This window comes from Manis javanica, chromosome 9 (assembly GCF_040802235.1).
Source record: "Manis javanica isolate MJ-LG chromosome 9, MJ_LKY, whole genome shotgun sequence".
Classification (NCBI taxonomy): Eukaryota; Metazoa; Chordata; class Mammalia; order Pholidota; family Manidae; genus Manis; species Manis javanica.
In genome coordinates, this window is record NC_133164.1 from 78,201,245 (window position 1) to 78,227,056 (window position 25,812).

Consider the following 25,812-nt stretch of genomic DNA (forward strand, 5'->3'; position numbering starts at 1 on the left):
TTTTTAAAAAAAGAGAGATTCTGATTCCATTTTTAAGAAGGTGGCTAAAGTCCATTCACAAGAAGTACATCATTTTCTACGTCATTATGTTTTAGATAATAAAACATAATGACGTAGAAAAAACAGAAACTAACAGAATCACCAAAAAGCTATACAAGGCAAATATTAACCAAAAGAAATTTAGTAGAGATGATAAAAGCAAAGTAGATTTTACAGCAAAAAGCAATACATTAGAATAAAGAGGTCATTATCAAACGATAAAGGGAACAATTCCTTACAAAGAATAGTTCTAAATCTATATGCATTTATATTCAACATATAAAAAGCAAAATTTGACAGTGTACAAGAAGAAAATATAAATGCAAATTTATAATAGGTGATTTTTTAATACATCTTTATCCTAAATAGATATATATAGCAGAGAAAACAAAACTATAAAGGACACAGGAAGTTTGAACAACACAATTAACAAATAATCTGAAACAATTTTACCAAATTATAGCAATCCACTAATGGCTATAAATCAAACTTATAACCACCATTTAAATTATAGAACTAAATAGAATTGAATATATGAGAATGCATCCAATATGGCAAATATAAGCATTATTTTGTAGAACCTTAATATTTGTAGGTTGAATGATGATATAAAATGTACTTCTTCCTGTGGGTTAAAGTTTGAAAGTCTTCAGTCGAATGGATTTAAAGTCTTCACCTGCCTCCAATTGGAGCACTCTTCTCAAGCACTCCAGAAGTAAATATGACCATTTACTAGATACAAAAGAAGTCTCAACCAATTCCAGAGAATCAATATCATAGCCTGAATGGTGCTGGAAGATGTCCTGCAAGAGCTACCTGACTCCAGTTGGTGCACTGCTGCTCCATTCAACAATCCTGTGGGAGGTGGGGGTAGGGTGAGTGAAATGGGTGAAGGGGGTCCAAAAGTATCAGCGACCAGTGATAAAATAAGTAAGTCTTGGGGCTGTAATGTACAGTATGGTGACTACAGGTATGCTGAGAGTAAATATTAAAAGTTCTCATCATTAGTAAAAAATTTGTTAACTATGGTGATGGACTGTTAATGAGACTTGATGTGGTGATCATTTTGCAATACATGCAAATATAAAATCATTATGCTGTACACCTAAAACTATTATCATGTTATTATACCTCAATAAGAAAAATAAAATCCTAGTTTACTGAAGTGATCTAGAACATGTCTCTATCCATTTCAAGTGCTGACTAAATTGACTAGTTATTATTTATGTCTAGCATGTAATAACTACTCAAAAAAGCTATGGTAGAATGAAAGATTGTTGAGTGGAAGCATTTGCTATCTTAAAGAAGTTGAAACTAAGCCAAGGTTAATCACTTTTAGCCTCTTGAGATATTCCACCATAGAGGGAATTGGGTACTAAAAGAAATATGCCAACCACCACAACAAAATAAGACAGAAATGTTTTGGCTTGCACAGGTAGGGGTGTGTGTGTGGGTTTGGGTGCAGGGACCATGATGTGAATAGGCACAGGGGCAAGCATGCAAGCTGGATAGCCTGAAGGCACAGTTCTAGGGCGGTTAATATTGCTAACCCTCTGTAATCATCTTATCAATCAATGTAGACAGTGACTTTTCCAAGACACATCTCTCTGAGTTCAAAGAGGACCAGGGGGCAGAGTCTCTTAGCTTTCTCAACTGCCCATGGGGTGGAAACTGAAGTGGGAGATGGGGAAGGGCCAGGCAAGAAAGGTCTTCTGTGTCATGATCAAGAGTTAGATAACAGGGAGCGAAAGCAAGTTTTTTTGTTGAAGCAGAGAGTAGCACTGTCAGATTTGGGGGGCTGTAGAAGATAAAGAGAAAAGGGGGAGATTAGAAATAGTGCATGGATTTAATGTGGTGATTGCATAGTGCCAAGCCCTCAAATATTCATTTGAGAGGAGATGGGTGAAAATATGAATAGAATACAGAAAGCAAACATTTTTCACTGGAATTAAAATGAACCACTTTGAAGTGTACAATTCAGTGTCATTTAGTATGGTCACAACGTTGTACAACCGTCACTCTGTCTAGTTCCAAAACATTTTTATGACCCCAAAAGGAAATCCTGTACACATTCAGCTGCCAGTCTTCCTTCTCCCCCTTCCCAGCCTCTGGAAAGCACTAGTCTGTTTTCTGTCTCTATGCCTTCTCCTTCTCTGGATATTCCCTATTAATGAAATCATACAATATGTCTGGCTTCTTTTCCTTGGTATATTTTGGAGGTTCATCCATCCTGTGGATGTACCAGTGAGAAAGAAAATTCCTAAGATTGCAAAAGCAGAACAGCAGAACTGGAGCATGTAGCAGGTGACTGAGGGTAGGAAAAAAGAGAGGGAAGGGTAGCTGTCATCACGTAAGCCTGGGTGACTAAAAGGACAGTGACAGTGACACCGTTAGCACAAATGAGGAAGATAGAAGAAGGTTCAGATGAAGGTTCAGACAGGGACGAGGGTGAGAAGTCTGGTTCTGGACACACTGAGTCTGAGATGCTAGGAAATCTATCCTGGAGAAGTCCACCAAGGAGATGAAAATACAGCCTGCAGCTTAAGGGAGAAGCCCCAGGAGCTCTTCAGTTTTACTGTCCTCTGAGGCTGATGGGTAACATGTATCTGCTACTACTTCTGTCATCTAGAGACACACACAACACACGAACTGTCCTTGTGTTTTTCAGAACGTGACGCACCTATTTACAAAACTTCCGAGGTGAACAATAATAAGCAAGGCTCAGAGTAGAGAAAACAAAACTAATACTGTATTTTGTTCTGGCTTTGGCAAAAAGAACCCATTCACAGAGACCAGAGCTGGCATTTTCCAGTAAATACCTCCCCCACCACCTTTGAACCTTGTCTCGCTTGGCTCCATCATCCTTACTTCTAGCATTTACCCTACCCAGACTCCTGCCAGTCTTGCCTTTGTCTAGCAGTTTGGTGTGAATATTCAATCCCACTGACAGCAATGCTGGAGGTAAAATACTTACTGCATCCCCACTGAGCAATTCCTCTGCGTAACTGTACCCATAAAAGCAAGGCGGCGGGGGGAGGGGGGGGCTGACCCTGCACCTGCCCTCCTCACCTCCAGCTTGAGCCAATATCGCTGCTCTCTGAAGTGCCTTGCCCCACCCCTGCCTAACTTTGAATGTCAATAATCACTTCTCTCCCCCAAAGGGTTATTTATGTCCTGCACAAATCCATTTAAACTTGTGCAAAAGAATCTTTGCTTGCTTAAAATATATTTATTTATTTGCTTCTGTATACATAATTTATATATTTATACACAAATGTACACACATACAAAATTCATAAAATACACTCCTAAATTGTTTTAATGTAGGCAAGTTTTAAATTGTCTACTGTAGTAAAATACTGTTTTCTATATCCTCAAGGTCAGGCTCAAACTGGAAATTTTTAGAAAAGAAACATTGTAGCAACACTTCTAGCACACCCAGACCAAAGGAAAAGAGGGGAGTAAATCACTGGGAACAGTAAGTGTAGAGGTAGCAGACCCACAATCGGAGGAGAAATTCCTATGGTCTGGGGGGTAAGTACTTGTATAAGTTAAAGGGAAAGGCTTACCCACAATGAAAGAATGTTCTCAGGAGTTACCTCTGGCTCTGCGAAGCTCACTGAGCACCCCCCAGCAAGCTGCAATTACCACAGCTCCACATTCCCACCTTTCATTCACTCCCTCACCCACAGGGCCCCCAACAACGCCCATGTGCCAGGCACTGTTTGAGACACAGGGACCCCACAGTGAACTGGACAGACAAAACCTCCATCCCACGGAGCTCATTAGTGACAGGATCACTGGTAAGAAATAAAACACAGCATTTTCAGATAAGTGGTGACAATATACAAACGATCTACCAAAATCCTTACTGCATCAGATGCGAAGGTGAGCTCACAGGGCTGTGAGGAGGTGGGGCAGGAAGCAGGGAGGTCATAACACCGGCTCCTTCACTGTAGTTTAATTGTTTTGCTATCCATGTACCAAACTGAACTGCAAACACCTTGAGAGCAGGGCCTGTGCTCCACGCCCACACCTGCATCCCCAGGGCAGGTACAGTGCCTGAATTCAGCTTGGGTGGAGGGACATGGATAGATGAGGAATGGCTGGGTGAAGCAGGAAACTTATCCAAAGGAAAATGAGCTGTTGAGTGAGGCTCCTTGCAGGTCATGTGCTGGTGTTAGCTATTACCTTTAAGCCTTAACCAATAATTTTTTAACTTCATCAATATGCAGGATATTTTTCAAGAATATATTCAGCTTTAATCTTATAACCGATGTCAACAAAGCAAGATTTGCATTACTGTACCCAAATAAAATATATATATATATATATTCATTTCCTAGATCACTTTGCTAGAACATATTCACTCCAAAAATTAAAAAAAGTCTACATTTAAATCATATTGATTGAATAATATATATACATGGCATATACATACTATCTATTTGCACAGCTTTAATAAACAACTGTAATGATTTTCCAGTTCATTGGGAGAGAAGACTCTTGAGATAAAAGCTACTGCTTAATTTTGCATTCTAGTAACAACTTACCCTATTTGGACCAATAAAAGGGGTCATCCCAACAGAAATTATAAAAAGTAGCTATAGCCTAGGTTTCAACAAGCTTTTCGACAAAGGGCCAGATAACAAATATTTTAGGCTTTGTAAGCAACAGACAGTCTTTGTTGTATAGCCTTATTTACTTTTTAAGGTTTATTTTAAGGTTTATTTTAAGGCTGCTATTCTTTTTACAATACTATAAAAAAATGTAAAAACCAATCTCAGTTCCCGAGCCTACAAACAAACGTAGTTTGCTGAACCTGCCTTACTACAAACAAATGTAGTTAGCCTACAATAAGAATGGAGCACCTAGTGCCAAGTTCCTAACAATTAAACCCATGGGAGAAATTGCCATACATTTCTGTATTACCTCTTTCAGTCTCTCCAGCTCATTCTGGAGGGCCTGTTTGGATATTTCCACTTCGATCATCTGCTGTCTGAGAGTTTCATTTTCATCTTCAGCTTTAGCACGCTTTTCCTCCACAGTTTCAAGTTCATGGTGCAATCTGACAGATACATCTTTGGCTACCTGCACCGACCAACAGAGATAGTCATCAGGACATGAAGCTTTCTGTGTGCTAAGGGTACGTTCAGACAACTTCAGATGCAGAATCATTAAGTAATAGGATATTACACCAAACAGCAAAGACCCTGGCAATATTAACAGGCCTATCTGTAAAGGAGGAGGGTGTTAGTTTAAAACACTAAATTCACATTATGAGGAACCATATGACTTTTATCTGAATTAAAAGGCCACTTTGGATAGCCCCTGCCTCCACCAAGAATGCCAATTTTGCCCAATGCTTTAAATTATTAATTAGAAATAATCATAAAAATAATTATTCAAAAATAATAAACAAATAGACACTTCTATCCCCTAAGGTAATACTAAGCCTACCTGCAAAACACAAATAACTCTGTATGCAATAAATGTTTAATGTAGGCAAGTGATAAAATAATTTGAATGTTAAAAGCAGGTGAATGTTTTTACTCTCTAAAAGGAAATGAGGAAAGAGATTTTGCAAGAGAAATACAAATCACCTTTATATCACATTTAATGACATTTTGTTAGTGGTTTATAGATTTGTTAGAATTACAAAGATTCTTTTCCTGCTATCATAATGAAAGACTAAATGAGATTTCCTCAGTACTGCCATAATAAGGATAACTATGCATAATTCAACTCCAGATAAATGATTTGATAATCAGGGCATGAGAGAAGCCATACCTCCCATGGAGGGAGCAAGTGGTATAAAGGCTGGGATTTCTTCACCTAATTTTCACTTCTGCCAATGATTCTTAAAGACACTTCCAGACAATTACAGTTGACACTTGAACGACATAGGTTTGAACTGCATGGGTCCACTTCCACAAGAATTTTCTTCTATAAACACATTAGAAAGCCTTTGCAGATTTGCAACAATTTGTAAAAGCGTTTTCTTTTCTCTCACTTGCTTTATTGTAGGAATAAGGTATATAATACATATAACATACAAAATATGTGTTAATAGACTGCTTTTGTTATCAGTTAGGCTTCTGATCACTAGTAAGCTATTAGTAGTAAAGTTTCTATGGAGTCAAAAGTTATACGCAGATTTTCGAATGCACAGGGGGTCACCCCCATGTCATTCAGTGGGCACTGTCATTAAGATCCTTTTTCTCCTTCAGTTAAATCTCCAATAAACAAGTCTCACTTGGGTTATGGTAATTTCCTGCATCTTAGAAACTCCAGTAACAATAAAAATGTTAAGAGATGATGGTCAACCTCTATAAGTAGTCTTTGACTATAACTGAATTGATAACTGATAGATTTTTTTAAATACTTCAGATCTTTACAAGGAGGTTCTGCACAGTTTCTACACAATTAACACATCAATTGGTAAATATTAATCCTTTTTTATCGTAGATCTATTACTATGGTTTGTTTCTTTTCTTCATATTTTAAGATTCCAGGTCATGAGACAGATTTAAGTCTTGGGCCATCAAAGTCATATGACTACATACACCCTAAAAAGCCATTAAGTGGGCGAAGGATGTTTATGCTAAAATCTGTTGAGAGAGAAACACAGAATATTACGACCATGTGTAAGTGGGTCCGAGAGTTGCAGTGTCAGCCCCTCTGGGAAGAGTGTCCCATCAGCCCACTCACTCACCTTTAAGTCCTGCTCCAGACTTCGGATCAGCTCGCCATCCACCTGGCCAGTCTCAGCCACTTTCAGGCTCTTCTGCTCAGCCTTCCTGAGGCGGTACTGCAGGATCCGGCAGTTCTTATTTGCACGGTCCAGTTCTCGCCGAAGCTCCTGCAGTTGGTAAACATCTTCCTCTAAATAACTGTCTCTCATCTCTTCCATTTCAGCACGTAGTTCATCCATCTCATCCTACATGAGCCAGACAGAGATTTATAAGCCAAGTCCATCAAGAAAATATGATGCTGTGCCTCCCCCCAGCCCCCTGCTCTACAATCCCAAACATGAAGTGCCTGCATGCTTCCCCATGGGCCTATGGCCACACCTGTGTGACAGGACTCAGGGACACAGGGACCTCTGGAAATTCTCATGTGAGACAATATCACCAGGCACCTGTTCAAATCTTATGGATACAAAAACCAAAAACCAGCATGGCGTATTCACTGCAGCCTCTCATATTTATTTCACTCCCAGGATTTCCTTCTATATCTTAATCACAAATGAAATCCACTTTGCAGATAATTCAACTTTTTTTCAAATCAAACACTTACCTAAACGTTTATTTCTAAGGCACAATCTAGGTACTAAGATAAGTCAGACAGACCCTGCCTTCAAAGAACATAAACTTTAGTGGGTTCATAACTGTGAAATATCCTAGAACTATAACATACTTTCAAGTGTCCCTAAAATTCTGCTCCACAATCCAAATCTCAGCAGTAACTACATGACTCACAATTCTAAAGATAAAACCTTCTGCATCATTTCAAATACACATGAGGGTTTTTTCTCCCCCCTTCACCTATCCTTTCTTTCTCAACCCCACAGTGGCATCAACATGAAGACACTCTGGAGATGGGAGAGATCCAGGAGCTATCCCTAGCTTCCACCTTTCCTCCCAATCCACAGCCATTCCAGGGCTGTCAGCTCAACATGAAAATGCCACACCACTGGGCTAGATCCTACTTGCATCCCTCTCAAGGGAGCAGCTGCAGAAACAGGTGAGTCCAGCATGTGGGGCCACCTGCTTCCCCTCTGGCCAGCTTATCCTCACATCCCATTCTCCACTCAGAGACTTAGCCTTTTAATATGTAGCTCAGACCACCTACCCCTATTCAAACCCTCCTGGGGGCTTCCCCTTGCACTGAGAAAATTCAAAGTCTTCCCCAGGGCCTGTGAGCTGCACCCTCCTTTCCTGCCACACTGCTGACCTCCCAGGGCCCAACCTGCTGGAGGCCTTGCACCTGTTATGCCCGCTCCTTAAAACACTGTGGCTCTTTGCAGAGCTCACTGTCATGCAAGGTGGAAGACACACAATGCCTTTCTCCCAACCTCCACTGCCTGCAGTCCCTTGCCTTGCTCCATTTTCTTCCTACCTCTTATCACTGTCTAGTATTATTTGTTTCTCCCCATTCATCTGCACCCACACTAAAAACTAAGCTCCAGCAGGGCAGACACCTGGAGTGTGGGCAGCACCCAGAATGGTGTGAGCCACACTGTAGGCCCTCAGTAAATATTTGTGGAATGAATACACATGAACATCAGTCAATACCAAGAAAGAACAAATCATTAAAACAACCAAAACTAGACATAACTGCACTTTTGTTTTGTCCATTCTTATAGCCTAATTACAAAATATTCTTCCCAACCCATAGACACAGCTGCAGCATGAGAGACATAAATTCTGTTGAAGTATTATAAAAGATCTTAATGAGGGGCAGTTTGGAAGGTGGGAGATTAAGGAAAGCATTCTAGGAATTTTCCTGATTAGTTTGATAATTAACGGTTTAAATGCCTCCAGACAAGGATACACCCACTCATTCCCGTTTGTTTTGTTGAATTAGTATTGCAGCTCAAGGAAAAACACTCCCAAACAGAGACACCCTAAATTGTCCATTCTTGTCCAGGATTCTCAACACTCCCACTAATCCTGCATTTGTGCAGGGATTTACTTACAATAAAAAACAAGAATTTCACCACATCAGAGCATCAGGTAGACAAGAAATTGACCAGAAAGAAACCTCCTGAAGAGTATTTTATTCTGGATAAAATTAAGCACAAGTGTTAACAAATAAATTGGGGATCCTTATGGAAAAATACAGGTTGACACAAATAGGGTGAAGACAATCGTCCAGCCAGCCTCAGCTGCATGCAGTGGTCTGCCGGAAAGAGCACAGACGTGGCATCTCATGCTCCCAAGCCCCAGCCTTTAGATTCTCCTCAAACTGTCCACACTACGCTAAGCAAGAAAATGACCAACTCATTGAACCATGACTCCTAACAGAGTGTTTCAATGAACTACCAAGGAGAATGGATGCTAAAGAAGAAGGTATGCCAACTCCCTAGTGGTCAAATGAACAAAATGTTCTTCTTCTTGGCTTCTACGTACTCCTACAGAATTTCTCTACCAGTGATGACAATACCTCATTAAAAAATGAGATGTTCTATGTGTCTTAAGAAGGTAAATCTCAACATTGAAAAAGTGATGTACAGGCAAGTTTCATTTCTTTTTTCCTTCTTGGAGATCTCTTCCTATGAACTTGTTCTTGGTAGGAAAATTTAATGGGACTGGGAGTTACTGGACTGAGCATAGGTCAGCCAGTTGAACGTACATGAACAGAATGGACAGGCCAGACTCTTCAGGAAGCTGGAGAACACAGCTGTTTCAGGAAGGTCCTGCTGATCTTTAGCAAAGAAGAGGTGGATACTGATGCCTGCTCCCTACACTGTGGCTTTGATGCCAGCACATGGGAACCGTGCCCCTGACACAACCCATGCTGGAGGACACCAACCACAGACGGCAAACATTACAACGTCACTCTGGAAAACAGTAACACTAGTCCTGAATCTTCAAAATCAAGGTTCCGTCCATGAATATAATGGATCTGACTTTGAGAAAGAGCTTAATCTCTAACTTGTGTCTGGGTACAGTGAAAGGTAATTGTTTCATTGAGTAACTAGTAAAAAATGGTTCAGTACAAGTAATAATCACTATGGGCATATATATACATACAAACATATAGTGACTTTGTCTGTTCTATTCATGGAAGGAATTGTGATTGGTTTTCTTTCTAGAAAGCTTATCAATAATAGCCAAAGTCACTAATGACTGGAATTACCTGTTACTCAAACAAAACCTTTTAAAATGTGATTGATATAGCCTAAGGAAAATATAAGATAACAACTTCCAGGTATAAAAATGTTCTCTAGTTCTCATACTTTACCAGGAGGGCCCTCACTGACCCCAATGTTAAATGCTAGATACGATATGTAGAGGTGAACAAGCACTGCAGGCTTAACAACCTGTCCAAGCGCTAGATGAACCCACACCTCCAAATCACTGAGTAGGCCAGAGAAAAACAGCAAATATTTTTTTACATAAATAATCATTAACATTAATGGCACTGAAAAAAATTAGGGTGAGACCATAATTGCATGTATTTGAACCATTACCTTTATGATCCATATCTTTTCTACATTTGTAGAACAGAAGACACCCTTTACTCAGCATTTTACCTTCATCAATAACCCTGTAGTAACCCTGCCAGAAACATTGTTACCGCATTTTAAAGACAAGACCAAACCCATGCCATTTAACATAGCCAAAATCTCACAGCTAATAAGTAGAAGCTAAACTACAAACCCAGGCTGTCTGTTCCAAACACAGGCTCTTTCCAGTAAATACTGTTATTTGCAACAATTTGGACAAGTGAAACAATAATAAGCCTTAAATCATACTTTTTCAAAAGGCCACCACTTGTGTAAAATAATAAAAGCAGGCTAGCATTAAGAGTTTGACAGCTGTCAACATAAGAGTATATCCATTATTGCAGTTGGGCTTCAGAAAAATAGGGCAGTGTGCCATAAAGATACCCCCATCTTAAAAATGAGGAAATTGAGATTCTAAAAGTTTAAATGGTCTCCAAACACTAGTCTGCTGCAGAGACGGGACCAAGGCCAGTGTTTTGATTCTTTTCATAGAGCCTCAAAGCAATTTTCAGGTTCAGTGAAAATAAGTTACAAGAAAAGCAAATTATAAACCACATAAACTAGCAGCAGACATTTGAAAAGCAAAAACTGTGATTATTCAGATTAGTGTCATGATGGATAGTGATTTTAAACTAACATAACATTAATTTTCTGACAGCATGCTCTAATCTAGAATAAATTGTGTTAAAGAACCTTAAAGATGTCTGCCATTTAAATGTTTAAGAAAACAAGATCAAGCAGAACATACAATGTTTCAGGCAGACATAATTTAGACGTGGTAAGTAAAAGTAGAAAAAACACGGAAACTAATAAGGGAAAAATTGTGCTTAATCAACAGTTTTATATTGAATTAACATCAGGTCTGTTGGATGCTTAAATGTTACCTCCATTACCTCATTCAAAAGCAAATTCAGTTTTAATTAAATATATTTTTCAAATTTCATATATAAAGTGCAATCTTGAAGTAATGTGAAGCTCCCAACTTTGCCCGCCGAGAACACATCAAGCCTTATTATATATATATATCAAAGTAAAGTGTATACCATGTATATACTAGAGTAAACCAAGGTTAAAATGAAATATTTTAATGAAAATCTCTATGATACTTTTATCCACATATATAACATAAAAACCATCCATGGTATAAGTGATGAAAACTTTTGATCATACTGATAATTTTATTCAAATCTTATTCTTCTTTAAACAACCTGAAATCAATAACTACTTCTATTTTAATAACCCTTCTTAAACAGACCCAGTTTGGACAGTAGGAATAGTCATCTGGCTACTGTTGCAATAATTCCATCTTCTGGGAGATGTAGGCAGAAACTACTGTCTGCTGTAATATACAAATAATCCACCTCATTTCCCTCTGGACAATGGAAATGTTCACTGCAGAGTCCCAGCTGTAGCTAAGCAGCCACACAGGCCGCTACCATTGTTTACCAAGTGACAGTTCACCCAACAGCTGATGGGCTCTGCTTGCTCTGGGCGGTATTATCTTGCCACCTAAGACTAATACAGCCACTTTCACAGACTGAATAAAGAATGGGTGTGCAAAGTGGAATGCCAGGCAAGAATAGGAATACTGTCCACTTTCACCCTTCTAAGAGAAAGGGAGCAGGAGCAGGGCCAGGGGACAGAGCAGCTGAAGCACTGTAGCTGCTCAGAACTGCTTAGTCTCTCCTTAAAGTGGCCCCACTCCTACCCCAAGCACGTGGAATGCAGGCTTAACAAAACCATTTCAAAGCTTGAAACTCAAAAGACTACCTCAAATGAGAAGCAGGCTGGTACGTTTGGATGAGTGGTGATAAAACCAAATGACCTACCAACCATCTCTTTAGAAAATAATTCCTCTCAAAGGATCCAATATTATCTACCCTGCAGCCAGCAATTACTTTTGTTTTAACCAAAAATAAGCAGTCCTTCTCCACACCAACCCACTCCCATCTTGCAGGAAGATATCAGCATTTGGAGGTACACTATCTGGGGATAGGAGAACTGTATTATGAGCACATCACCAGCATTTTCAAAATAGACCAATAAACTCAAAATGATTAAATTCTCCTCGAAAGCATGTGAAAACAGAGAACATAAGTAATATGTTCGCCATGAGCACTAGTACTTGTCTGATTGTCTCGGAGCACTCAAGCAAAACACAGTGGTGGCAGGCAGGGAGGAAACACTCCAAAGGCATTCTGTACAAGTCCTATGATTAAGAAACATGCCTTTGGATAACTGAACTCAACTGCTCACCTTAATTTCTGACTTCCAGACAGATACATTCAAGTTCATCAGAGGTAAGGGGATAACAAGAGTGGATTCCTGACGTTTTCATGCAAAAAGCCGGCCACCTGGACTGAGTGTGCATGTTTCATCTAGTCACCCTGGGGCCCTTTGATGAAGGTAAAAAAGGAATAGAAAGCAAGGTCAGGGGACGTTCCCATACAGTTGCACACTGCACAACAGATATGCACTTCTCTGTTACCATTTGCTATTTTAAAAAATACAATAACAGCAAAGGACATCATCAACAAAACAAAAAGACATCCTACAGTTTGGGAGAATATATCTGTAAATGACATATCCGACAAGGGGTTAACGTCCAAAATACATAAAGAACTTACACACCTCAACACCCAAAAAGCAAATAACCCAATTAACAAGTGAGCAGAGGATATGAAGAGAAGGTTCTCCAAAGAAATTCAGATGGCCAACAGACTCATGAAAAGATGCTCCACATCACTAATCATCAGGGAAACGCAAATTAAAACCACAATGAGATATCATCTCACACCAGTAAGGATGGCCAGCATCAAAAAGACTAAGAACAACAAATGTTGGCAAGGATGCGGAGAAAGGGGAACCCTCCTACACTGCTGGTGGGAATGTAAGCTAGTTTAACCATTGCGGAGAGCAAGGTGGAGGTTCCTCAAAAAACTAAAAATAGAAATACCATTTGACCCCGGAATCCCACTCCTTGGAATATACGCAAAGAATACAACTTCTCAGATTCAAAAAGACATATGCACCCCTATGTTCATCGCAGCACTTTTTACAATAGCCAAAATATGGAAGCAACCTAAGTGTCTATCTTTAGATGAATGGATAAAGAAGATGTGGTACATATATACAATGGAGTACTATTCAGCCATAAGAAAGAAACAAATCTTACCATTTGCAACAACATGGATGGAGCTGGAGGACACTATGCTCAGTGAAATTAGCCAGGCAGAGAAAGACAAATGACAAACGATTTCCCTCATTTGTGGAGTATAACAATGAAGCAAAATGGCAGCAGACTCAGAGACTCCAAGAATGAACAAATGGTTACCAAAGGGGAGGGGTGTGGGAAGGCGGTTGGAGAGGGAGGGAGAAGGGGATTGAGGGGTATTATGTTTAGTACACATGGTGTGGGGGATCATGGGGAGAATAGTGTATCACAGAGAAGGGACATAGTGGATCTCTGGCAACTTGTTGCACTAATGGACAGTGATTGCATTGGGGTATGGGTGGGGACTTGATTATGGGTAAATGTAGTAACCACATTGTTTTTTCATGTGAAACCTTCATAAGAGTATATATCAATCATACCTTAATAAAAAACATTTTTTAATTAAAAATAAAAAATAAAAAATACAATAGTCTGGCTAAAAACCATGAGAATTCCACTTGAATTTTCCAATCAATAAATAAGACATCTTCCTATGTTTTTGCAGGCCTTATTTTTCTTCTTGATTACCCTTTGGTCATTCTAGCTCAGAAAGTGTGAGTCTTATATAGTAAGGGTGACAAAATTGACTCAGGAAAGAATGCAATACTTCATGTGGTCACAATGCTCAAGCATATACCAAAGTAAAATTTCTGGGCTTAGTCTCTCCTTGTTAGATAATAGAGGAATTTTCTATCTAATAGTGAGAGTTCTGTGCAACATTCCCTAAGGAAGCAGTAGGTCAAGGATACACTTTATCTACCATCTCAAAAAAGTATTGCTAAGCAACAGGAGCAACTAAACGAGAAGTTTCAATTTACATGTGGACACTCTGAGTCCCATGTACACAGACATGCCTTCTGCCACTGCCCCAGGAGGTCAAGAGATGCTCACAGCCCAGCCCCATTTTGCATAAGTGGAAGGGTCACTGACCTTTAGAAAAGTCTACCTGGATTGTTGTGTTTCTTTCCCAAGTTGAACTCATAATTTAAGCTTTTCAATAACTGAACATGTAACTCACATGAGTATTTGTGATCATACTTCTGACTTTCTATCCTCACTCAGAGGTCTTCTACCCACTTCTCTCTCCTGCTGTCGGAGGAAAGACCAGGAAATAGTAAGTTTACATGACACTACATTACTTAGGCATAGTAAATGGTTGGCCACCACACTTTCTCCACAGGAAATAGCAACTGAACATTTCCCACAAATTAAACATTGCCAGTGGGATTTATATGACCATCTGTATACAAGATTGTTGGAGAATTGTTCCTTATGGCTCTTTACCTAAAAAGAAAAGAGATCCCTTAGGAAAACTAAATACTGGGAACATTTTGAACTAATAAAACAACCCTAAGCAAGCAGTGTTCTCCGAGAAAGCCAGCCTTGCTGGAAATAGGGAGGCAGCCTGGTGCAATGAAAAGAGCAAAGGCTCTGGAAGCAGAGAAAATCAGAGACAGCTGCACCACGTCTGAGCTGCATGACCCTGGGCAAGTCATTTACATCTTCTGGTTCTCAGCAGCCTTGTCTGTGAAATTGGGGTTATAACTATAACAACAATTATACCCTAGTTGTGAAGATTCACTGAAATATGAAGTAATCAGCTCAGACTTCAGAGTTAGACACCTACTTCACTCACTGAGACTCCAAATCTGAAAAGATAATGCAAATAACCAGCTACCTGGGAATGAACCCTGAAATGATGCCAGACTGCCTAACTTAACTTCAAAGATGTACATCTCAAACATCTTTTCTTTCCAAAAACCTCAATTTTCTGTTGCTTAGCAATCATGATTGGCATAAACATTATTTCATCAAAAACACTGTGGGTCAGGGATTATGCCAAGAGCTGGAGCTATCAAGCTGAACAAGATCGTTTTTCTCACCCTCAGGGAGCATATATTTGGTGCAGATTTACAAAAGTGATGATTTCACCCAGAGTTACATATTTGCCCTTTCTGCCCTCTCTTCTCACCTCCCTCCTCTGCCTCCCTGTTAACCTGTGCACAAGATAAAATGACTACTGGGCTCAGGTCAAAGCAGCACCTGATAAAACTGGTCTGAATTTAAATAGCACACTTCACTGTCCACCTGGTTGCCCATGCCCTGGTTCCACGAGCTGAAAATTGGGCCTCATTTAGGGAGGTTCAGCATTTGCTGAGAAAATGGCACAAAGCACACAACCCATTGTAAGAAGGCCACCCCCATTGGCCTGGCAGGATATCAGAAATCTCTATCTATAAACAGAAATATGATTTATAGAAAATAGACATTAAAAAATAGATTTATACCACTGTAGCTATTTACTAACCTGAGGATTACAATAAATTAAAATAATTGTCCTCAATACAGTCCCCCTTATTTTTTCTCAAGTCACCTCGACGGACTGACCCGCCAGCATTGTCTAAACCTTCTGTTCCGCAGCGCTAGGCCTCCTCCTTGGAGAAAAGATGGAGCCCGACTGAGTGCCCCAAAGCTAACAAGACCAAGAGGCTACTGCTAGCAGGCCCTGATGGAAAATACTTAGAGAAGGGCGGCCGAGGTTGTGATTCCCTCGAAAGTGAGGGCATGTAGAGGGAATCGAGTGGCCTCTCCTCGCACGGAAAAATAAGTGACGTTTACAAAGGACTGGCCAGCGAGACACCATTTCTCTCAACTCAGGGACACTCAAGCGACCCCCTCAATTTAAGGTCTATCACCGAACGACCAGGCCCCTGAGGGAGACACAGAAGCGGCATGCGAGCCCGCAGCCTGGGCCACCGACCCCTCTGGAACCAGTACACACGCCCGAGGGGGGCCCACAGTATATGGGGAGAGGCGCGGGGCGGGGGAACGGGAGGAGAATGCTGTGTATCCAAAATGCAATTACAGCTCCTGCTCCCCCAGCAAATCCACACGCCAAAAGCATCAGCGGAGAGAAGCAAGACTTCTAGAAACAAGAAAAGTGAAGTGGGTTTTTAGAGCTGGCCGGGACCCAAAGGTCTTGCTCCTTCCGTAAGTTGTGGCTTAAGTTCCCAAGCCCAGCGCGTGCAGGGGCAGGGACCGGCAGGCGGGAGAAGGCGCTCATCAGGACCGGGAAGGCGGGGCTCGCAGGTTCCTGCCCGCACCCGACTCTCCCGGGTCGCCTCCGGGTCCCCTGCGACGAGCTGGCTGCTCACCTTGAGATAGTCATTTTCCGAGCGCAGCTCCTCCATCTCCCGCAACAGCTCCTCCGCCGCCGCCGCCGGTACCAGCCGGGGATGCTCGCCCGGGCTGGGCTCCTTGGGGGTCCCGGGGACAGTTCGCTCCGGAGGCGCGCGTCCCCCGACATCCTCTGCCACACTCGGCCCTGGGGACCCCGCGGAGACCCCTCCCGGGCTGCTCCGACCACCGAGGCAGGCGCCGGCGGCGGGAGGCGCGGCGAGGAGCGCCGGGGGCTCGGGACTGCCGGACGGCGCCCCCCGCGCGGCGGCGCTCGTGGTGGGGACTCCTCGCAGCGGTTCCCGGTCGCTGGAGCCCGTCCCGGACTCGGCATCGCTGCTAGCAGCGGGGAGCAAGCGCTGCTCATCGGACAGGGGTTCGGAAGGGCAGTCGGAGAGGTCGGAGCTGCTGTCCGTGTGGCTGATGCGGGAGCCAGGGGCGAGGGGCCCGGCCGCGGAGGTCACGGCGGAGATCGGGGCGGGGGGGATCGGGGGCGCGGAGGCACGGGAGGGGACTGCCCCGGAGCCGCGTTTGGCTTTTCGGCCCTTGGTAGCGGCCAGCGGCGGTTCGGTGCCGGGCGGCGGCGGCGGTCTGCCGGCTCGGGGCAGCGGCTCCGCGGGCGCCGTACGCGTCGCCCTCCTCGGGCCCGGAGCGGCCTTGGCACCACCCGTTGCCCTGGCCCCAGCACCCGGCGGCGGCTTGTCCTTCGCGCCGGGAGCGCCGCAGCTGCGCCGAGAGAGGCGGCTGGGCGCGGCCAGGGGCCCCGGCGAGGGAGGCGCCTTGCCCGCGAGGCTGGGCGAGCGCGGGGCGGCAGGCGCCGGCGATCGGCCGGGGGAGGGGGCGGCTTGGGCCGGGCCGGGCGCGGCGGGCCGGCCGTGCAGGTCCTTAAGGAAGGGTCTGGCGGGCGAAGGCGCGCGGTGTAGCCGCTTACGCTCTGCCAGCGGGTGGAGGTGGTGGTGGCGGTGGTTCTGGCCGGGCGGCTGCGGCTTCGCGTCCGGGACGCCGCCGCCCGCCGGGCCGTTCAGTGTCTCCATGGCCGTGTCCCGGGTCGGGAGCAGCAGCTCGAGCGACAGATGCTCCGGGCGGCGGCGGTGGCGTGCAGCTTCCCGGCGCGCTCGCTCATCACTGTCCCCCAGCCCCGCCCGGTCTGCACCCCGCGCTCCTGCGCCGCCGCCGTCCCCCCGCACCCCTGGCCCGGAGGATCCCCGCAGGGCTCGCAGCCGCCGGCGTCTTGCTGAGGTCACTGCCGCCTGAGTTCTCCCCGCACAGCAACGCGGCGGCCCCGTGCGACTGGCATTCCCTGGATGTTGCGCTCAGGACTAGTGGGTCGGCCGGCGTGGTCGCGGACACCCGCACTCTTCCGGCGGCTGCGCTGGCGGCGCGCTCCCGGCTCCCGTGTCCCACTCCCCGCCCACCGCCGCCCAGCTCCCCGCAGCGCCCGCCCGCTCCGGCCCGCGCCCGCCCCCGCCGCTCCCGCGGAGAGAGACTGCACTCGCTCTCCCCCGCCTCCCCGCGCCCGGCGCCCGGCCGCCCGGTGCGCATGTCCGGCCTCCCGCCAGCCGGCGCCGGGGTGGGGGCGGGGGCATGGGGGCGGGGCTCGCGACCCTCCTGGCTTTGGAGGCCGCAGGGACAGTGCCAGGAGCTGGGGAGGCAGGCTAGTAGCAGAGGTGGCGTGGGGGAGAAGGGAGCGGGCGCTGGCCACCTGGAGGAAACTGAGGGTTCGGGAGGCGTGGGCTGGCCCCTCGCGGTGTATGCCACGGGCGCCGGCTTTCCCTTGGATGACCAGCACTCCCCACAGGCCCCTCCGTCCTACCCCTGCCTCCAGGGCCCCTCGGTTTCCTCCCCCACTGTCCTCTCACTGCTGAGCCGGTAGTCTCACACTCCTTTAAAGATTGCTGGTGTCCGATACAGCTCTCGCGTTAAACGGGCACGGTGCTCCACAGTTGGCACCCCCAGTGGCCTCGGGAGCTCAGAGGAGGAGCTGCTGTAGAAACAGGAGAAGCAGCTTGCCAAGCTTGGGTCAGGAGGGAACTCACATTTATAGTTCCGGCTGCGAGCCAGGCACTGTTAGACACTTTCTGGGCATTGTTTTATTTAATCCTCGTAACAAGCCTGAATTGGAATTACTGTCTTCTTGAAGGGTGAGGATGTAGGCGCTGGGGGGTGAGGTCAGGGATTTAGCTAGTCCAAGGCTGGGTAGGGATTCACGCCCAAATCTGCAAAATTCTCAATCCTGCGCGCTATCCCCTTAGAGAACCACGGGTTCGAATACCGGTTCTGCCATTTGAATCTAACCTGGGCAACTGACCTTTTTGCGCCTCAGTTCTTTTGCCTGTATAAATTAGAAAATACTGCCACCTGAATGTTTGTGGGGATTAAACTTTCAAATCTGAGAAAATACTGTGCAAACTGTAAAGTGCATTTCAAATAACGTTGAGCGCAGGTTCCGTCCCAGGTGTTGGGTGTCGGGAAATACGCAAAGGAATACTCAGAGCCCGTTGTCTGGACGAGGCATTGCCAGGAAGCGAAGGGAAGGGCAATAATTGCAGATCGCTAGGGTGAGTATCTACCCCGACCAGGGGAGGCTGGAGCTTTCTCTGCAACGCTGGGCTGGTCTTGCAGGTGAGTGACTGCCCAGGACTCGCCAGAGCAGGGGCTGTAGGTGAGTTTTCGCTGGAGGGTTGGATGGGACCAAGTGCCCTGTGGACATCATCCTAGAGGCTGGGGAGCCTTCAGAGGATTGGGAGCATGACTAATCTTATTTGTTTAGCAAGCTCCCGCAGGCGGCAGAGAGCAGAAGCAGGAGGGTGAGGGGGGCGGTTAGTGGTTGTGGCCATAAGCACAGAGGAGGGAGCAGTGGAAGTAGAGGTACAGAAGAGGGGACAGACTTATGAGAATAAAAGGACAGATAGACTCCAAAGTCTGTGATCTTAACCACAAATTACCCTACTTAGCCACCTCCTTCAAAAAATTCAGGATAAAGTGATTTTTTTAAAGTCCTTTAAGTTAGGAGAGTCATACCTGCAGAAGACATTCTGCCTGCTTCCCTTCTCCTTAGATCCCCGCGGAGATGCCGCCGGGTGCTGTGGCTGAGCGCTTGAGGGCACTGAAGCCTCCTCAGCTCAGCTGCTGGGAGCCGTTTATTTCGCAATTTCTCCGAACATGTGACAGCCACACAAAATATTATCTGTACTGATTCTTTTTTGACGCAGTATCTTGTAGGACCACAGTCATGTTTCGTGGAGTATTTGGAGACAAAGGACAACACTACAAACAGGCTTGAAAGCCACCGCCTTCTTTCCCCTTTCCAAAAGCCACCATGCTCAAAGCCGGCTCTCCCCGAGAGGGCGCTCGAACTCTCCTTCAGGTTGACTGCAGGTGAATCAGAAAGCGGCAGAGGCAGTCCCTGAGCCCAGAAAACTCCGGGTTCAAGACCTTCACCTTGATGTTCCTCCAGACACCCATTTCTGAAGAATTATGTCCAGGACTTAGCACAAGCTTGCCAGCTCCTCCTACTATATAATCATGCAGAAGGCCACCTTTAAAATGTTTCAGTAAGTCAGTCTTCGAAAAGTACTAGCCAGATGATCATACTATTTGTAGCCAGCTTCCTTTCCCTCAAGTAATATCAAAAAAATTTGTACTCCAAATTATTAGCCTGGCGATTGTTTCTGGTGGCCCTGGGAAGGAGACGTTCAATAATGCTTTCTTTATTTTCCAATATTCTGTGAATTACTATTTGCATTATAGGAAATTTTAAAGTCATATGCAATTTTTTTTTAAATGCTTTGTCAAATCAAGTTAGTCTAAGGGCATTGGGGGTTTACTATTTAAACGAGCCTTAAAGCCTGGAAAACAACAAAATACATTGTAGCTGTGGCTGTGTTTGTGCCTGTTACGGTCTGTCTGCCCTCAGACCCAGTTCTTGCGCTCCCTGATTCTGCTTTGTACACAAGGAAAACAACCCACAAAAGCTAGTTTTCCAGGTTCCTGCATTTGCTGATTGGGCTTGGCCAGCAGTCAGGAGACTGGAGTGGGGAAGCCTGAGTACTTCTTACCTCTCTCCCCATCTCACATGGCTTCTTCAGAGTGACCAGCTCTCCTTTGGGGACTGGTCTATGGGGGTCCAGCTTTCACGGGATGACCTGCTCCCTCTGGTAAATTCGCCTCCTCCAATTGCCTCTATCAAGGATGGCTGCAGCTTCCTGTGGTTACAAATCTCTAGATTACTTTTCTGTGTCCTGTTTGGCTCTGGATTCCTCCCCTGCCTCTGTAACCAATTCCCTGCATTGTAAACCCTGTGCTGTAAGTACTGGCACTTTACTCCAAGTTTCTGATTTTCTCATTCTTCTGCAGAGGCCTGAGTACAGGTCTAGGGAACTGTATGCAGCAGCACTGGTGTGTAGTAAGTAATTCAGTGTAACTAGATCCATGATCTTCTTGTCAAAGAGCAGTGTGGTATTGTGACTAGAGCTGAGTCTTCAATACCAGGGAAATCTGGGCTTGAATCCTGCCTAAGCTGCTTGTGCTCTGTGTGTCTGGGCGTAAGGTATCATCAATGTTAACATCATCATCATTATTTAATACCAGTGGAGTAGTCTTCAATATTCTTTAAAATGTGAGCGAACCAAACTTGAAGTGAGTGTGGAAATCTAGTCTATGTCTATACAGTTATATAAAGAGAAACAAAAACTATTTGATTTTGTTTTACTTGTAAAGGAAAAATGTCACTTAGGACTAGACCTCCCTTACTGCTGTGTACTCACAGGTAGAATTATATGTAGAATTGTTTTAGTGCTTCAGAAAGTTAGGGTTAGAAAAGGACCTGAAGTTGGGTGGTCCTCAGGAGAGGAAACTGATGGATCCAGCCCTGGGGGTATGGGTGCTTCCCAGCAACTCTTGCAGGGTTACTGCCAAAATTCCAAATGGAACCTGAAGCAGGCCAGTCCTTTAAGTACCCACTGAGTCTCTTGGCCACACTGGAGCTGTGTGTGGTGGTGGTGACAATGATGATGACTTCAGAGGCTCTTAAACTTCGATTACATTAAAATCACCTGGTGAGCTTGTTGAAAGTGCAGATTCTATGGCCACATCCCCCAGAGATCTGATTTCAAAGGTGTGGAGTGGAGCCCTGGAATCTTTATATTTAACAAATACTTTTGATGCACATAATCATCTGACCACACCCTGAGAAACACTGTTACTGTTTCTAACACAGCTCTAGGTATAATATGCTTGTTATTTGCATTGCTTCCTGCCTCTTTTTGAAATTCCTTCCAAGGTTGTGTGTGAAATTTCGGAGAATGGAGATGGAAAGATGGACATAGAGATTTACTCAGTTAACTCTGAGTGTCCCACCCAAGGCCTTTCCCAGAGCCAGACTTTCAGGGGAGGAGATGAGTCTTCCTATGATCTGAGAACCGGGGGAAGGATATGCCAGATGGGAGAAGGGAGGCCCTGTGCTCTTGACCTGGTTCTTAATGAGGGTGGAAGCCCCTCGAGGAGCATTTCGAAGTTTGCTGGCGTATTTCTCATTTTCATTCAACATTGGGATTGGGGAGCACTAGTTGAATTTAGGAGAGGAGTCAGGGATGCTAGGTTTCTTGCAATATGCCTAGAAAAGAATTGTCTCACATATTACACAACTTCCCAATGTCCTTCTGAAACATTCACATAGACTGAAAAAGAAATTTCTTAAGTTTATCATTACCTGAGCCTGAAATGTAACTGTCTTTAGTCCTTTCAGGCTGCTATGGCAGAATACCATAGACTGAGTGCCTTAGGAACAGAAATTTATTTCTCACAGTTCTAAAGACTGGAGGTCTATGCTCAAGGAACCAGCATGGTCATGTTATGGTGAGAGTCCTCCACCAGACTGCAGAGGGTCATCTTCTTCTGTCCCCCCATGGAGCCTCTTTTATGATGGCACTTATCCCATTCACAAGGGCTCCACCACCAAGAGCTAACCACCTTACAAAGGCCCCACCCGCTAAAGCCATCAAATGGGGCACTGGGATTTCACATGGATTTGGCAGGCAGGGGACACAAACATTTGGTCTATAGCACTGTTTTACATATAAACACAATACTTTTACATATAAAGCAGTATTTTTAGGGTTGAATTTATATATACTGGATTTTTAGGAATGTAGCTGCAAATAGAAATTGGAATTAGGCTCAATTTCATTCAGAGACTTGCAATGAATTTTTCATCTTTAATCATTTTGTCATTGATGGCAGTGCCACTCAAAGTTTTTTAGTCATCAATATAACCCACCTGCATTTGTCTGCATTTTAGCAGATACTTCAGTGTATAGAACCTGACTGCTTCATTGTATATATTTCTAGTATTTTCATACCTCAGCTTTATGTGTTAAAATACATATTATTTTCTTATAATTGCTTTCTTATTATATGCCCAATACAATATTATATTAATTTTTTTAAATATATGTTTAGGGAGATGGTTCTCATTTCAGGAAGATAGCATTTGTAAGGAAAGGGGGCTATGCACTAAAATAGCTGAGACCCACTGGTCTTGCCAAGAAAGAGCTAAGATTTCTTGGTTGAGGCCCTCAAGTGGTGGGTGTTGGGATGGCTTCTCCTCCCCTACTGGAAGAAAATCACTGAACCTGGGGAGTGTGGGCCTCAGGGGCACAGGAGTGAAGGTTGGTAATTCTAAGAGACATCCTTTCATTACAGGAGGCAGAATTGCCTTATACAAGCTTTTGACATGTTTGCTAAACTTTAAGTTAAAACTTTGGGCCCCTTTCTTCTTACAACATAACTGCTAAAACTTTTGAAGTTATTTTTAAAAATTGTATTGGGATTCGAAGCTTGGTGCACATGGAAAATACATTGTTAAATAAGGAAAACAAATAAAAATACTCTCCCTTTCCTGGTCAGCAGCATGTGTACTCTGAAAAATTCAGGGAAATTAATAGGTTATGCTGTCACCCTTGAATTTAGAACATTACACATTTCACTATGCAGATTCTGAAATGTACAGCATGTCTTGTGTTTGCTTTTATTGTAGTTCACCATGATTTATTTCTTTACCTACAGAGGTACTGCTATTCAAAACAGAAATGAAGATGTGTAGAAGATTCCACTAACCACTTCATCCTGCTCACTGGCCTTTCTACCAAAATGTAATGTCCATCTTTACATAGAAAATGAGAGTAGGTTTACATGAGAGCAAAAATAGAACAATGAATTTATGGAAGGTTCCATAGCACATACTATTTGTGAAATATGTTTACTGATTAATTCAGGAGATAGGACACCATATAAGATCACACATAAATATATATTTTAATTATTATTTCCCTGTAAAATTAATGTCAAACAAATTTAACAATGAGATATAACACCATGGGTTCTTTGGCTGGTCACCATGATTTGTTCAGTTACCTTGGATAAAATATCTCAGTCTTCCTGGGCCTTTGAGACCTTGAGGTAGGAAAGGGAATGGCAGGGTGAAGCAGACAAAAAGTCTGAGCTAGCTTGACTAGCAGAACATGGAACAATGGCCTGAGACTGATAAGCAAGTTTCTATATGAACTAGCTGCAACGAGATCAAACCAAGATGGCGACCAGTTTGACCGGGAATAGACCTCTAACTTCATTAAATCTCATTTACATAGTAAAAATCACACCCATCAGTACCATGACAGTTTGTTGTCATGACAACCCCCAGAAGAGACCTAAAGCCCCCCTCTTTGAGAATCTTCCCAGAGAAATCATGACTATTCTGTCCCCTGCTTTACATAACTGTTGTACTTCCAATAAAGAGCTAACACACTGCCGGGGGTCGGGGTGGGAGGGGTGCTACTCTGCCTGTGGTTTACAGTCTGTACCTTCAACCTCTGAATAAATCTGTCTCATGCTGTACCTGGTGCACATTTGATTTCTGTCCTGCACATAGCCAAGAATCTTTCACTGCAATGGAGGCCCAAGGGCTAGGGCCTCTCAAGTGCTCCTGTAACAACCTCGTGGATAAAATGAGCTGAACTTACAAAAGCTTTAACAAATGTCTTGGCTTACTAAATCTGAGGGGTCAGGGCAGAGACAAGATGGTGGCGTGAGTAGAGCAGCAGACATCTCCCAAAACCACATGTATCTATGAAAATATAACAAAGACAACTCTTCCTAAAATAGAGATCAGAGGACACAGGAAAACATCCAGACCACATTCACACCTAAGAGAACCCAGCGCATGGCGAAGGGGGTAAGAGACAATCACCAGCCCAGTGGGACCCAAGCGCCCCTCCCCCCAGCTCCCGGCGGGAGGAGAGAAGTCAACAGGGAGGGAGGGAGCCCAGGACTGCTGAACACCCAGCCCCAGGATTCCAGACCAGAGCGCAAACAGTGCATGCGTGGAGTCGTGGATACGAGGGAAACAGGGCAGCAGGACCAGTGAGCGGGTGCCTGAGGCCAACGCCAAAGAACAAAGAAAAGGGAGCGGCCATTGGTTTATTTTGGTTTTTTATTTTCCTCTTCCTTTTTTTTTTTTTTGCGAGTGCTTTTTGGAAGTCTTAAAGGGACAGGGACCCCAATACTAGGGAAACAGGGAAGCAAGACTGGTGAGCAGGTGCCTGAGACTGGCACCGGAGGACAAAGAAAATCATGCTTTTTCCCTTTCTTTTTTTTTAAATTATTTATTTATTTATTTATTTTGTTGTTGTTTTGGTTTGGAGAGTGCTTTTTGGAAGTCTTAAAGGGGCAGGACAGGTCACTTAGACCAGAGGCAGGGAATCTCGGGTTCTCTGGGCACTCTAACCCCCCGGGCAGCAGGGAGCACAGAGGCCCCTTACAGAGATAACTAGCCTCCTGGCCACTCCCACTCCGAAGGGGCTCCACCATTTTGAGCAGCAGCCCGAGCCAGGCCACGCCCAGAGCAACAGCGGAGATAAACTCCATAGCAACTGGGCAGGAAGCAGAAGCCCTGTCTGTGCAGAGCTGCCCAGCACAAGCCACTAGAGGTCACTATTCTCCCAGGAGAGGAAGGCCACAAACCAACAAGAAGGGAAGCTCTTCCAGCGGTCACTCGTACCAGCTCTGCAAACTATCTCTATCACCATGAAAAGGCAAACCTACAGGCAGACAAAGATCACAGAGTCAACACCTGAGAAGGAGACAGACCTAA

The 25,812-nt window shown here is 44.3% G+C and overlaps 1 protein-coding gene and 1 long non-coding RNA gene across 11 annotated transcripts in view; one reads left to right on the plus strand and one right to left on the minus strand.

Annotated features, from left to right (window-relative positions):
• Positions 1-17,829, minus strand: part of MTCL1 (microtubule crosslinking factor 1) — a 157,684-nt gene extending 139,855 nt beyond the window's left edge. For all 9 annotated transcript variants that reach the window (XM_037008371.2, XM_037008369.2, XM_037008367.2 and 6 more), the window contains exons 1-3: positions 16,643-17,829; positions 6,755-6,979; positions 4,972-5,130 (exon numbers count right to left, since the gene is read on the minus strand). In XM_037008371.2, the coding sequence (XP_036864266.2) occupies positions 4,972-5,130; positions 6,755-6,979; positions 16,643-17,698 (1,440 nt within the window). In that variant the 5' untranslated portion in view covers positions 17,699-17,829. The remainder of the gene's footprint in view (positions 1-4,971; positions 5,131-6,754; positions 6,980-16,642) is intronic.
• LOC140843413 (uncharacterized) lies at positions 15,115-24,480 on the plus strand. 2 transcript variants are annotated; one of them, XR_012121152.1, is made up of 3 exons: positions 15,115-16,478; positions 19,108-20,218; positions 23,730-24,480. It is a non-coding gene; the product is annotated as an uncharacterized lncRNA (long non-coding RNA). The 2 variants fall into 2 exon arrangements; XR_012121153.1 differs by having other exon boundaries at positions 19,120-20,218.
• Positions 24,481-25,812: the final 1,332 nt, after the last annotated feature.